The sequence below is a fragment of the Chenopodium album genome, chromosome 10 (assembly GCF_948465745.1).
Source record: "Chenopodium album chromosome 10, dcCheAlbu1.1, whole genome shotgun sequence".
Taxonomy (NCBI): Eukaryota; Viridiplantae; Streptophyta; class Magnoliopsida; order Caryophyllales; family Amaranthaceae; genus Chenopodium; species Chenopodium album.
Window position 1 is genome coordinate 8,419,067 of NC_137843.1, and position 14,932 is coordinate 8,433,998.

The 14,932-nt window shown below is 35.9% G+C and overlaps 2 protein-coding genes and 1 pseudogene across 3 annotated transcripts; 1 reads left to right on the plus strand and 2 right to left on the minus strand.

The window, feature by feature from the left end:
* Positions 1–594: 594 nt before the first annotated feature.
* Positions 595–5,877, plus strand: LOC145563408 (putative uS5 assembly chaperone tsr401). Of its 2 annotated transcripts, none has more exons than XM_081623856.1 (9): positions 595–825; positions 930–1,014; positions 1,225–1,328; positions 1,434–1,517; positions 1,600–1,685; positions 1,775–2,046; positions 3,789–4,029; positions 4,479–4,683; positions 5,551–5,877. In XM_081623856.1, exons 3-9 carry the CDS (start codon positions 1,236–1,238, stop codon positions 5,674–5,676), a joined length of 1,107 nt encoding a protein of 368 aa, XP_081479982.1. In that variant the 5' UTR covers positions 595–825; positions 930–1,014; positions 1,225–1,235; the 3' UTR covers positions 5,677–5,877. The 2 variants fall into 2 exon arrangements, with proteins under 2 accessions (XP_081479982.1, XP_081479980.1); XM_081623854.1 differs by having other exon boundaries at positions 596–825; positions 1,228–1,328.
* A 2,646-nt stretch (positions 5,878–8,523) lies between these two features.
* On the minus strand, positions 8,524–10,661 carry LOC145563409 (alkane hydroxylase MAH1 pseudogene; annotated as a pseudogene).
* A 2,049-nt stretch (positions 10,662–12,710) lies between these two features.
* Positions 12,711–14,299, minus strand: LOC145563410 (uncharacterized). Its single transcript, XM_081623857.1, has one exon. It carries the CDS (start codon positions 14,248–14,250, stop codon positions 12,862–12,864), a length of 1,389 nt encoding a protein of 462 aa, XP_081479983.1. The 5' UTR covers positions 14,251–14,299; the 3' UTR covers positions 12,711–12,861.
* Positions 14,300–14,932: the final 633 nt, after the last annotated feature.

The following is a 14,932-nucleotide window of genomic DNA, read 5'->3' on the forward strand; positions in this document are numbered from 1 at the left end:
TTAATGATTTAATTTATTAAAAAAACTTTAAAACTTTATAAAAAAAAAAAAATCCCAGCCACTCCCCTCCCATCGGCCACCGTCCCCCTCCTTGTCAGCCACCCCTCCCAGTGCTAGCTGTTGGGCGCAAACAATCCCTTGGCGTCGGCGACCCCACCCACTCCCATTCCCCCACCAATACTGCCCACCACCTTCTCCTTTCCTACTCTCGGTTGCCCCCTCCTCGACACCACCCTCCCCTTTCCTCCAACCAGAAAATGACCCTTCCCCCCCCCCCCCCCCCCCCGAATCGACCCCCTTTCCCTTCCCCCATGCAAAAACCAACACTTCTAACCCTAAACACTACTCTAAAAATCACCAGAAATAGGTAATCGAAACCTTAAAACCTGTTTAGGGTGGTTTTCGGGGTGTTTAGGGTTAAGGGTGATGGTTTTTGGGTGGGGGAAGGGAGTCGTTTTTCGATTGGGGGAAGGGGGGAAGGGTGGCTGACGGGGAGGGGGAGGTGTCTAACGAGGGAGGGGGTGGCTAGGATATAGTTTTTTTTTTAAAAAATAAAAATTAAATAATGAGATAATAGTTCCACTTAACAGAATTCTAACAGATTTCGTTAAGTGGTACCAAAATCTATAATTTTTAACTTTGATAAGTAACAGAATAAAAATTTAGATGCTAAAAATCAACAGAGACCGTTTCGAAGTATCAAAAGTCAAAATTTCCATTAAATTACAATCTTGTATTTTTTCTCAAAGAAATACATACCCAAATTAAGGAAGAACAAGAAGTCTGTATGTAGCCTAAAGGAGGAAACTTGAAAAGCAGCAGCAGGTAACTCAAATGCTAAACCCTAAACCCTCCTTTTTTTTTTTTTTTTTCATTCTCAACTTAAAATTATTTTCTCTAATTCTTCATCGTTTCTTCGAATCCAACAGCAGTAGCAAGCGCACGCAGACCAATCAATATACAGATACAAAAAAAAGGTTATTGCTTTGCAGATTTTTGCTTCAATATTTAAAGGTTAGTATGGAAAGAATTGTTCTTCTGCTGGGTTTTTGCCGTAATCAAGATTTTATTCATTTGTTTTTAATAAAATGAGATATTATTGTGAATTGAGTTTATGTGATAATTTATAATGTTTATAGTATAATCTTTTGGGAATTTAGTTTAATAGCTTTTATGCAAGTTTAAATTAAGTATTTGATTGCTGTATTTACCTTTCTACTGTAGTAGATTAAGCAATGAAGGAGGTGATACTTGGTTTACCAGGACCTTGGGCCGATGATAATCTAGAGATTGCTGATTATTATACTACAAAAATTGGAGGTTATCCTGTAAGAATTATTGCTTACACTAAATTTTTGATTGCTCGGCACCCTTTAATTTTGGATTTAATATGAATTACGGAGTATTAGTTAATCTTACTGCATCTGTTGTAGGACTGGCCTTTCCCTGAGTCATTGTTAGGAACGGATTTCCTCGAGTGTGGTTCGTGTAAAAGTAAATTGTGCCTAATTTCACAGGTATTGATCTAAGAGATGGATAATGTGTGTTCTTTAAAACATCTGAGATACTGAGATAATAGTCATTTTTTTTTAATTATAGGTATATGCACCAATTCATGATTCAGCTCTGAAGATTGAAGAGCGTGTGATATATGTATTTGGCTGCCTGAATTCATCGTGTGGAAGGTATTTCTGTGTTTGTAATCTTTTGAGTGTTTATGGTTACAGTTTAGTGCTCTACTGCTTGTTTCCTCACGAGTTTGATGACCTTATAGCTGGCGTGCTATTCGTGTTCAGAAACCTAGCAGCTGTGGGGAACCAGAACTTGTTGGCTCAGAAGCAGGCCCTTCCATTGTATCATCTTCAGCTTCTGAGATTAAGGATTCAGATGATGATATGAGCCTGGAGGAATTGAGTAAGGCTCTTTTTGAAGCTGCAAGCCTTGCTTCAAAGCGAACTAAACAAAAAGGAAAGAGAAAAACCAAGACTAATTCAAAACCTCTTTCATTAAAGCCGGATCATAGAAAAGTTGACTCCGGTACTATTGGTAAGATTTTCACTTTTTTCGAGAACAACTCTTTCAGGTCTTTAGAGTTTTGAATGCATAACTCAGAATTATGTTTAGGTAACATATTGTCTTTACGATTTTAAGTAGCTGTAGAGTGATTTGAACTTAATGCTGAGAAACTTGAACTATATTTTTTTAGAGGGCACTTGAAGGCAGAAATAACTTCTTAACTCTGTCTACGAGCATCAAATAGTTGTTAGCATCTAATCTTTCTTGCGTGACAGATAGTGACATATTGATTAGCACAACTAGGGTTTTACCTAATGTTTGTACCTCCTCCTTTCCACCTGGATTAGCATTGGTCTCATAACCGAGCAATAGGTTAAGCAATGGCTGTCACGTGTTCTTTGTTTAATTTCTTGTGTAGTTTGACATGTATATAAAATGAACTCGAGCCTGACTTGGATTTTGTCGACTCATTTGGTGGTTCCTTAACCTTTCATATGCACTTGGGTGAAAAACTACAAGTTGTCAAATATTGGCTCACTATAAAGTGTGCAAATTCTTTAGAACTTGATGGTATATCTTGTCCTGTAACCACTCTGGAATACCTAATTTAGTCTCTAATGCTACAGTTAGAACTTCATAAAAACAAAAGTTCAAAAAATGATAATCTAATAAAGTAATTGGTAGTATAAGGATGTGTAATTTCATTCCTAAAGAGGGTAATAGTTGCTTAAACGATGAACACATAAAAGCTGAACACTTTTTCAGTTTTTCGGCTAGGAGTTTAGGGACAAGATTTTCATATTGTTTACGGTCTTAAGACTTTACTTTTACCCAAAAAAGCTATGCTGCCTGTAAAAGGGTGATAATAGTAGTGGAGCATGGATATAGCAGTGATGGTGGAAAAGAGGATGGAAGTTACAAAGTAATTGGCTGATAGCAAAGACCCTAAAATTTCTATTCAGATTTCCTCTGGTTGCCTAATGTTTTAAAGAAGGTCCTGTGGTTATGAATAAACATAATGGCAGAGATAGACTGCAGTTTCTATTACAAATGGAGTATCGTACCTAATGCGTATTATTTTTGCTACTGTTGTAGGTTTTTTTTTTTTTGTTTTTTTTCTGCTTCCTGTTTATGACACATACTTCCCTACACTATGGAAAGATTGTCCTGTCCAGCTTCCCTTTTAGATCATTTTTGATAAGGTTTGGAGTTATAAGGAGTAGTGGACTCTTTCGTGATGCATTTTCTTTTTGATTTCATGCATAGTGACTTGAGGGTAGTTAACATCCATGAGTCCATGATAGAGGTACCGACGTATTTGTGGTGTGATTTGACCAAACTTTGACCTTTTGTCCTTTTATACTCCATTTATGCTAATCTATAAAGAAAAATTGTATCAAGTGGAGTCTTTTTATATTCGTAATAATGTGTATTTTATACATATGTAGTTTTCATAATTTTTTTCATTGCAAAATTAAAAATATTTAGCGATAAAAATTGCACATAAAACGATAAAGTATGTTCCAAACTAATTTTTTCTGATTTGATCTAAAATAAGTAATAAGGACCTGAAATAAGGTGAACTAAACATGGCCTAAGTCTTACTTTGTGATTACTTTTAACATGTCTTTTATCTTTTCTACTTATTTCCCTTCTTTGTCATTTTTGATTTTGTTGGACTCCTGTTTCCGACTCTTTCTGCACTTTTTTCTGCCATTACAAATTAATTTTGTTTATTCTCCTAGGATGAATAATTATTGGAATGATTGCAGTGCTGCCTTGCTTCTATATATACAGCCAAGAGGATAAATCATCTCAGGATCCATCAGCTGTTAGTTCAAATTATTCTTCACTTTCAGTCAAGGAAGCACAAGATTATAAGGGCAATACTGATCCAATACAGGAAGAAACCTGGGAAGAGGAAGGCTATGAGTATGACCGAGCTTTAAATGCAGATAGGATCTACCTGAAGTTCAAGAAAAGACTGGACAACTGCCCCGAGCAATGTTTCAGGTACTAATTTACAGAAAGATGTGGAGAATTGATCTCATCTTGATAATAATAATGGCTCAATCTTACATTACATGTATATTATAGATACCTATACTTAATTTCAATTTTCAGAGATTCCTGGCTGAGCTACTCTACAGAGGACAAAGGATAATGGAACATCATAAGCTATAACTAAGTCATAGTGCGTAGTTTGCTATACTATATGCACACCCATGTCCCCAAAGACAAGTGTGTGTATGTGGTGTTTTTTTTTTTTTTTTTTTTTTTTTTTGGGGGGGGGGGGGGGGGGGGGGGGCGGGAGAATGTTGAGAAAGTTTGCTAGTGGCAGGATTTTATGTTCTAGATCTAGTGAAATTGTGATATAGCTGACTACTTACATATTACTGCTCTTTTATTCTCCTTTCCTTTCTTTCGTGTAAAAGCTGTTTTCTGACTATGCTTTGTTGTAGGTATTCCTTTGGGGGAAAACCACTGTTGGCTAGTGGAGATGTGACTGAGCCTACTATATGTGGCCTTTGTGGTGAACCAAGACATCATGAGTTGCAGTTTATGTCTCCGTTAGTTTATTTTCTACAAGAAGGAGCTACTGGGGGACAAAAAGATTTATTGGAGAATTGGAATTGGATGACGCTTATTGTATATACATGTTCAAAGGTAAGAATTTTAATACTGTAAATTTTGTTTTCTCTGTTCTTAGCATTGCTTTATAATTGCTGCAGAAATACACCTCAAAAAACATTCCAATTTGAGTGGGTCATCTAAAATGCATGAAGCCTTACCTCTATAAGAGCAGAGAGTTTGTTTCTTTGAGAATCTAGATTAAATGAATATACATCGCCTTCATACTACTCCAAAACAAGTAAGATGTACAGGGAAGTTTAAAGCAAAACATCGTTTGTCCACTCTAAGCCATAGCTGAGAAGTTATCCACCAGTCATTTTTTCTTCTGCTTTGATATGTACTTGGGTTTACCTCACTCCAGTGAGATGCAGAGGAGCCATAGCATCTTGTTCATTATTTCAATCAGATATAGTGTCCAGTCCACTATACGGCATGGCCGAGAAGCTTGTAACCCCATTTTAGGGATGGTGGGTATCAGGTAACAATAACCCTAAAATGGGGTTAAATTTCCCTCATCCCTCCCTCATACTACAATCTCTCATGATTCTCAGCCCAAGGACCTTCACCTCTACTCTCTATTTTCATTTTCCTTGGTTTGTCTCCTGTTAGTACTGTTACCCTCTCAACTCATTATCCCCAATCCAAGCATGCCCTTAGAGTAGTCACTGAGCTGTGTTTCTAACATCATCGTATGCTATCTAGTGACCTGTTGTGGCTGCTACTAGTTTATTTACGATAGCTTGATTTGTTCATCAGCAAAACCTTCTCACCGTGTGTGCATACACTGTTCCAAGTTCTATGTTACTCTATTATTGTTTTGCTAATTGCAAGATGCATTGCCTGCTTCGGAGTGTTTTATTCTAGTGATCTTGTGGTGTGTATGCTGTATGGTATTCGCAGAGCTGCTTTCAGAAGGTGGATTCTGCAACGCCCAATTGGGATGGGTGGACCGTGGCAGAGGAGACTATTATAGCACAGTTTGAGAAGCCTTTGACTGAATCATCTCACCTAGGTTATCTCTCTTAATTTATCGAATACTTCATTTCTCATTTTTCCCTATTTCTTTATTTTCATAGTTTTGGAATCTGAACTTGTAAATTTGTTATTGTTGTTTGTCAATCAATAGCGATCATAGTGCATTTACCCCAAATGTCTTTCTTTATTGTCTCCTAGCAATATGCATATCAAGCAATGTCACAGCTGCACTAGTACTTGCTTGGAACTTGATCTCCGAGGGATTTATCTTCTATTTTTCGTTTTTTGAGGAAAATATCTTCTATTTTTCTACTTACTAGGATATGGGAAGAAACTACGTCGTATTTTAAACTAATTTGGCAGAAACTACTTTCTTTCAAACCCGTCAATGTTTTTCAACATTGTTATTCTTAAAAAAGAGTGATGAGAGTAAGTATTCACATCATCATTTCCACCCTTGTGTCTTAATGATATACACATGAACTTGTGGTCTTGTGGAGGTTAGCAATTTGATGAAAAAGGGCAAAAATAATGGCATGATTAGGAAAACACTTGAAGTTAGCTCAGAATTTGATCGCATACCTTATGCTTACTATTTGGCTAATTAGTCACTTTCCTCTCACTTTAGATCACATACAAAATAGGACATAGCCATGTGCCTTTAGCCCTTCCAGCACCCATCTAGTCTTAAAACTCCCACTGGCGTCATTTATCTCACTTGAAAATTACGTTGGTCTCTTTTGAAAACTTTGTTCCTTTTACAATTTTGCTTTTGTAACTCTTCTTAAAGTATAATTTCTTTGCACCAAAGTGTGATGTCAAGAGGTCAACACTACCTTCTTAGGTTGCTGAAGTTCATATTTTTATTTTGCTACTTAGATCTTGTTACTTCGTAAAACCTTGATCATGGCCCGTAACAACTAACAAGTATGCAGGTAGCTTCGAAACATGAACCTCGCACATACTCAGTAACGTATCTGAGTGTCTACTGTCTAGCCTTTGTTCCACCTTGCCCACTCATTGGGGAGAGCACAATCATTAAACTTGTTATAAAATACTGAGTAGTCTGTGGTGTCTCCACAAATCTCCGTCACAGTTGAAGATCTATAACCCAAGATGTAGAATACGGAGTATCTTTCAAAGTTGAGATTTTTCTGGGGAGTTAAATGTTGGATGCCATGATGTAGTTAATTGGCAACCATCAAGGCTGACCATTATGTCCATATTAGCAAACCGAGGGCATTTGAGCAAGGGAAAATTTGAGCAAGGCATGATTTGGGCCTATGTTCACTATAATAGTTAGAAGTTATACACTTTGGACCGATGTTGTGATATCATTTGGGCTTTACTATTTTGATACAAATTGGCTGGACTAGGAGAGAAATTAAAAAAGTATGAGTTTGAAGGCCTATCAACAAAAAAGCTTTAAAGTGTGGTCCTTATTGAGGGAAAGTAGGCTAAACTGCTTAACCGAGGTTTAATGTAGCAGGCTGTCACGGGGCGGGTGCAGCGTGCCTGTAGGGCGTCTGGAGCCCCAAGACTTGATGGTCTTGATCTAGACTAACCTTTACAAATTGCAATATCCGCAACAAACATTAGATATAGCTATTAATGAGGATAATAATACGCAATGACACTTACTTGCACCAAGAAACATGTATAATACTTAAGTATAAACGTAGCCACTCAGGCATAGGGAGTTGCGTCGCCTCATATGAAACTTGATGTGCTGGGAATCTGAGAAACTGCTTCACAACCCTTTTTTTCTTTCCGAACTGTGAGAATAATCTCCTAAATTACAATACTATGAGCTCCAAATCCAAAATGGAATCACATTGAACTAAATAAGTAAATATAATATACTCATTCAACTAAAGGAGTAAACCTAATACTTCGATATACCCTTTTGATCGCCTTACCTCTTTTGCCTTACAAGTATTTTATTGACACTTGTATTTTATTAACACTGATGTGTACTTTTTAAGTGGAGTGATTTTTTAAAGACGGAGGGAGTACATTCTTAAATGATATCCGGACTCATTTTTTCATATACCCTGGCCTATTGACTGCCTTACCTCTATTGTCTTATTTTATTTATAATGAGGCGTATTGCGTAATTTTTAAGTGGGTAATTTTTTAAGGACAGAGGGAATACATTCTTAGATGATAAGTGGACTCATTTTTTTTATTTTTTTTTCCATTTGCAATCTTCTTGAATCTTGTGCGCAAGCACAGCCCCACATAACAAAGTGAGCTATGGAGTAATTACAAACTTTGAATGCTACTAGTACTTTAGTTTGAAGAAGAAACAGCACTTGAGTAGTAAATAATCTGACTACTAGAGTGACAGTTCACAGATTTATGCACCATTCTAGGAAGCCTAGAGGTTAGTTGAGCATTTTGCTGATGACCGTTGCTTGATTCAGAATTGGCCCTCTCTTACACCTAGTGCTCCCTAATCAGACAATGACTCTAGTACAACAACCTTTCCTAACCTTCCACTCTAAGCTCTTTTAGGCACCTTACAAGAAAATAAGTTTTGATGAGGTTAATAAGGGTTATTCAACTTATAACTAAAATAAGTTCTAATAAGAACTAGTTCAGGTTTGACGAGTTAAGCTAGGTTTGGATAAAGTTTATTCATCTTATAATATATAACTAAAATAAGTTTTAATAGGTTCAGTTTTGAAAAGTTCAGCTAGGTTTGAATAAGTTTACATAAGTCTACTTAAGTGAAAAGTGGTAGATAGATTCATAGAACACGCCCTTGGTCAAAATTCTTTCCTCGGTAGTTAGGGCATCTAGATTCTCGGAGATCAAGCCATTAGCAGGGGTGATCAATACGATCCCTACTAACGTAAAAGCTTGGGACAAATTCATGATTCAATGAGGCTTTGTTTGGCTACCAAGCTCGATTTGTAGAGAGATGCTAACATTGTGGTGAATCCAACCTTGATACGAAACACTATTAATATGAATCAAGCAAACCATAACCCATGATAATACCGTAATATCAATCTAGATATCCTTCAGTTCTTCACAAACATGGTATTCCGTATAAATCTAGGCAGTTAGTAGTTGAGAAAAGAAGTGGAAGATGCTGCAGTAAATAAACTCTCCTTGATTCATCAATCATCATACTGTAGTAAATAAACATAATTTTTTGTCCGACGGTTTATATATAGTTGCAACTTAATTTCTGATACTACATTTCATACATATAGTACATTTTTTTTTGGCAGCACATTTAGTACAATAGTACATACTATATTACATAAAATCTTGATATTACATAATTTTATCATCTTTTGCATTAATTGTTTACTGAACTTTATAACATTGCTTCCCATATAATTTTCAACTCAAAAAACAAAAAAATAAAAAAAAATAAAAAAATAAAATAAAATAAAATAAAATAAAATTATAATTATAAAAATAAAATAATATAAGAACATCCAAATTCTAAGACTAATTACAAGCAATACTCCATCTGTTACTAACATTAACCTTTAATCCATGCTTCATATGAAGAATAACTGATAAATCTGGTTCTGCATGGTGTCCATCAACAACATGAAACTTATAGTTATGTATCAAAGTTGCACCAACCATCTTCATTTGAGTAAGAGCCACTTCTTTCCCTAGACAAGTCCGTGGACCAGCATTGAACGATAAGAACTTATAAGGTGGCTCGTACTTAATCTTGCCTTCCCTAGTGATCCATCTCTCGGGCTTGAACTCGAAACAATCTTCGCCCCATATGCCCTTCATACGTGCCATGGCGTACAAAGAAAACAAAATTTTCGTCTTTGGGGTTACGTGGTGGCCGCTTGGTAGGGTATCGGGTTGGATTGGAGATTTGTGTTGGAATGGTACAGGAGGGTATAATCGTAATGACTCGCATATTGCTGCATGAAGATAGGTTAGCTTGTTGGTTTCTTCTATTTGGAAAACATGCCATTGATTTGCTTGATCTTTTGGTATAATCATGCTTTTTAGTTCGTCTCTTACTTTTTTTTCGACTTTAGGGTTTTGTGTTATTAGCCAAAAGAACCATGTAAGAGCGGAACCAGTTGTGTCACGTCCGGCTAGCATAAGGTTTAGGATTGTATCTCTTAGGAACTTGTCGTCGGTTATATCGATTGCACTTGTTTCGACTTCTTCTCTTAGAAATGATGTTAAGAGATCGACACCTTCTTCTTCGTTTCCTCCCTTGAAGGCTGATATTTTCCCACTCTTTTGTTCTTCGCGCTTCATTGATATAATGTAATCAATGAAGTGATCAAGGACTTTCCAAGCTCGGCTTAGTTTCTCCGCTTGCCCTAATCCAAGCCACTTTTGTAACTTCCAAAAGTTTTCGGGGAGGACATGTCGATGGACTATTGCTTCCTCCGCATCATCTAGGGCTTTCGAGAAGGGAACATCCGGGAATTCGAGTGATAAACAACCCGGGTCATGACCCGTAACTAGCAAGCATGTAGAATCAAAGGTAAGCCTTTGAAACACATCTTGCAAGTCTACAACATGACCATCTTTGTATGCATGTTGAAGTATAGGAACCAATCCATTTTGTACCTTATCATAAGTAACCTTAACTAAAAATCGAATAAACCTCCGATGATTAATTAAAGACCGCGTAATCTTTCTTTGGAACTTCCACAATTCCCCATCAGAATTAAAGATACCATCCCCTAGGATATCGAATATCTTTAGGAATTCTTCTCCTTTCGGATAATTCGTAAAATTGGTGCTCATAATATATTGGATATTGGCGGGATCGGCCGTGATCAAGGCGTCCATGTTAGCAAACCATGGACCTATGAGTAGGAAGTTGCAATTTGTTTGTTGCAAAAGATCAACACAACGGTGGTGAGCCCTATTAAGGTGAATTAAAAGACTTGGTAACATTCCAACAATTGGCCAATTCCATGGAATGCCATGTCTTGTCAAAAAACAAGTGACAAAAAAACACACAATTGCAAGAAAAATTTCAGGATATTGGATTGAACTCATTTGATGATTTTTTCTTTTAAGTAAAAAAAGACAATGTTTTGGTGATTGGATGCAAGTAATTGAGAAAATATGAACCCTATTTATAGAAGGACTTCATTAAATTAGAAATTTCAGGCTTTATTTAATGAAGTTGTGGGGCCAAAATTTATTTGCTTGATGAAGGGGACTTTTTCTTGAACGTGCAAGTATTATTATTTAGGTGGAAAAATTTAATTGAATGTTTAAATGTTATCCACATTTGGTTAGTAGTATAATGGTGTGTTAGGATTGGATGACCTATCTACCATAAAAGTACCCAATGCTATGATTCAACAGATTCACCTAAAAGTGCTTATATAAGCATGAATAGTGGTGTATGTCTAGTGTTTGTATACTAATGAAAAAAGTGTTATTTTGCCGATAGTAGCAATTTTGGAATAATTTTGGTGTAATCAAAAGATACTCCGTATTCATAAGGATCCAATGTTAACAAGGGCACGAGTTAGCTTTGTTGCATGATTTGAAGAGTGTTAAAGATATTTATCTTTTACCTCTTTCCATGATTAGTAAGTTTAGATAATTTTTTTTTTCTTTTTTTTGATAATCTAAGCCTTAACTTGCATTTTACTAAATCGAGAAGGCAAACGGGAATCAAATCGTATATATTTGATTCAAAATTATTTTGGGCATATTAAATCAAGTTAAACCAGTTGATCATATTCTAGTCTAGTGTCAAATTGCTTATAAATTAATCAACAATAGTCTTGTAAATTTTTGGGTCTTGTCCATTTTTGCATTTGATCAATATTGTTTCATGTCAAATTAGACCATTATAATTTGTGTTGTTTTACTCGAATAATGTGAATGTCATTATCTAAGTATATACATAATTAAGAAGGTTGATGAAAATTAGGAAAATTTACAAATGCCAGTCATTTAAAGTTCGTATTTTGTAAATTGCAGCCATTTAAAAAAAAATTATAAATTGCAGCCCAAAAGTTCGTATAAATTGTAAATTGCAGCCCGATTTAACTTTTTTATCGGTTTACATGTCGAAAAATGTTCAGTTAAGGTTTTAGGGGCCATTTTAGCTCTTAGGGATCCGAATTGAGCTCGGAATTAGCAAAAAAATAACGTAAGTGCCTCGTTTTGCGTAACAAAAAATGGAAAATTGTAAAAATGAGACACTTATGTTAATTTTTTGCTAATTTTGAGCTCAATTCAGACCCCTAAAGCTAAATTGGCCTCTAAAAACTTAATCGAAGATTTTTCGACATGTAAACCGATGAAAAAGTTGAATCGGGCTGCACTTTACAATTTATACGAACTTTTAGGCTGCAATTTGCAATTTTTTTTTAAATGGCTGCAATTTGCAAAATACGAATTTTAAATGGCTGCAATTTGCAAATTTTCCTGAAAAATAAGAAGTGATTTATATCCTTTTGTAATTGTACATAGTAGATTTTGATATTTGGTTCCTTAAATGGGTAGATTTTAAAAAGTGTGTAAAGCTATTTTTGTTTTTATTAAATGGACTGTTGCTAGTTAAAGTAGTTCTTCAGAGAAAGTGAAATGACGCTGAGTTTCTCCCTATGTCATTAAATTAAATCAATTCAAGCTTTTGGTTAGCAAGTGGAAATTATTGTTGATCTAAATAACTTTTAAGGTGTTGATAATTGTGGGACCAAATAAGTGGGTGCAACTTAATCTAGTTCATTCAGCAGTTTAGCACCTACTGCTACAAGCATTAGAGCACCCACAATGGTGGGGTGGCTCACAATTTTCTCTTCCCTACTTTTTCCCTCCACATCATATTCCACTATCTTCAGTCACCCTCTTGAGTCACTCCTTTTATTTTTCCTACAATGGTGAGTAACCCCACCATTCTCTCTCCTACTTTTATCAATACCCTACCATGTTTTGTCTCTCCTACCAATAGAGTTTATGTTTAATTATTCTTCTAATAAACATGTTAGTCAAAGTAATGACATCTATAAGTTCTTGAATTTGTCATCAATTTAGTTTGCGTAATAATTATTTGTAATAATTATCAAAGTATTCATAATAATGACATGATTAATTTAAATATTATTATAAAAATATATTGAAGACTTAACTATTATTACTCGTAAAATAACAATATCACATTTAATTCATAGACGGAACCGAAAAAAACACAGGAAAACATAACAATGAAAAAAAAAACATTACATAAGAAAATAATTATCCGACTACTTGATATCGTCATTCATTACCAAAACGACTCCATACGTGCTCAACCAAGTCTTTTTTCAATGACACATGAGTCTCCCTGTCTCGGACATTATTTCTGTTTGCCATGTAACCCGCTAAACTGAGATTACGTAGTCGTCCTTCTCTCACAGTGAATGGTTGGTTAATATCTTGGTTTGAAGATCCAGCTAAATTTTGAGGTTGATCAGTGATAAATTCAGATGCATCGTAATGCAAATAGTTCTCTCGCTCATTTTCAACAATCATATTATGCATGATAATGCATGCCATTATAATTTTCCATAGGATTTCTGTCGACCATGCGAGAGCTGGTTGTCGTATTATTGCGAATCGAGCTTGTAACACTCCGAAGGCACGCTCAACATCTTTGCGATAACTTTCTTGCTTCCTCGTAAATAATCTTTGCTTAGCAGTTTGTGGAAGCTTGATGGCTGGGATAAATGCTGCCCATTTTGGATATATACCATCTGTAAGGTAGTATCCCATATTATATCTATTTCCATTCACATTAAAACTCACCTCTGGGGCTCGACCTTCACAAATATCATCGAACATTGGCGACCGTTGGAGGACATTTATATCATTTAGTGAACCAGGTGTGCCAAAAAAAGCATGCCATATCCACAAGTCTTTGGAAGCAACAACTTCTAAAATTATGGTCGCAGTTTTACTTCTTCCTTGGTACATTCCTTTCCATGCACGTGGACAATTTTTCCACTCCCAATGCATGCAGTCAATGCTCCCCAACATACCGAGGAATCCACGAACATCACTTTCACGAAGAAGTCGCTCTACATCTGAAGGTGTTGCCCTCCTCAGGTACTCTTGTCCAAATTTAGAGATAACCCCTTCAACAAAGTGTTGGAGACAATCTCTTGATGTACTTGCCGCGATTTTGAGGTATTCATCAACTGCATCGGCTGCTGTACCATAAGCCAACATCCTCATTGCCGCAGTGCATTTTTGAAAAGCCAAAGCACCAAGTCTTCCAGTGGCATTAGCCCTTTGTCGAAAGTATTCGTTACTTTCGCTTAGCTCCTCAACAATGCGCGTGAAAACGTGTTTACGCATGCGAAATCTTCGACGAAACATATCGTCATTATAAAGTGGGTTGGGACTGAAGTAGTCGTTATATAACCGTGTATCAGCATCTTCACGATCTCTTGGTACGTACCACCTGTGCTTCTCAGGACCGGGAGTGATTGGGACCTGAAAAGTAGAGGTGACAAGGGGAACAACAGCTGAATTGATCGCTTCCTCAATTAATTCCTCTTCCTTACGCCTCTGAGTGATTGATTCGTGCCACTCAACATAGTTGTTCACCATATAATCGAAAATACCAGAACTTGATGAACTAGATGAATTTGAATCAGAATTCATTCTTGGGTATATATGGTAAGAGTTGTGAGACTGTTTTTGTGAGGAAGGGCATTTTTGGTTGTGTGTTGAACTACAAAGTGAATAGGCCTTATATAGATATTTGTAAATGATTTTAAAACAATTGTAGATGAGATAATGTATAAGCACAAAAAAGTACAAGATGAGATTTCTGATAAGGTTTTCAGATTTCTATCCAATTACAAAACAAAGCATGTATTGGCACACAACTCTAGATGATGAGATGTTCTAATCATTCTGATCATATATCCTGATTTCTATCCAATTACGAATTATTATACAGGCACGCAACACTTGAAGATGAGATTTCTGATAAGGTTTCAGATTTCCATCCAACTGCAAACCAATGTTAATTTGTGCCCATATCTCTAGAAGATGAGATTAAAGAGAATGACTTCAATTATATTTAAATAGCATTAATTAAAACAAGTTTTACATATACTTAGAAAACAATTGTTAAATCATACCAAATGAACAACAACATAAAAGGCAAACATTGAAGAAGCTTAAACTAACTTAAAATAATATTAAACTAATAACATAAATAACTAGCCTAAAAGGTGGCTGAACTCCTCTTTCAATTTCTGAAATAGTTGTTGGTCGTCTTCAGAGAGGTTTGGTTTTGCAAGTAGAACACTAAATAACTTGAACCTCTTTTCCTCCT

Excerpts from the sequence above, each read along its gene's own strand:
- LOC145563408 (XM_081623856.1), top strand. The coding sequence starts at position 1,236 with ATGAAGGAGGTGATACTTGGTTTACCAGGACCTTGGGCCGATGATAAT. Across the intron at positions 1,329-1,433 it reads CAAAAATTGGAGGTTATCCT|GACTGGCCTTTCCCTGAGTC; the intron begins GTAAGAATTATT and ends CATCTGTTGTAG. Across the intron at positions 1,686-1,774 it reads CTGAATTCATCGTGTGGAAG|CTGGCGTGCTATTCGTGTTC; the intron begins GTATTTCTGTGT and ends ATGACCTTATAG.
- LOC145563410 (XM_081623857.1), bottom strand. The coding sequence starts at position 14,250 with ATGAATTCTGATTCAAATTCATCTAGTTCATCAAGTTCTGGTATTTTC.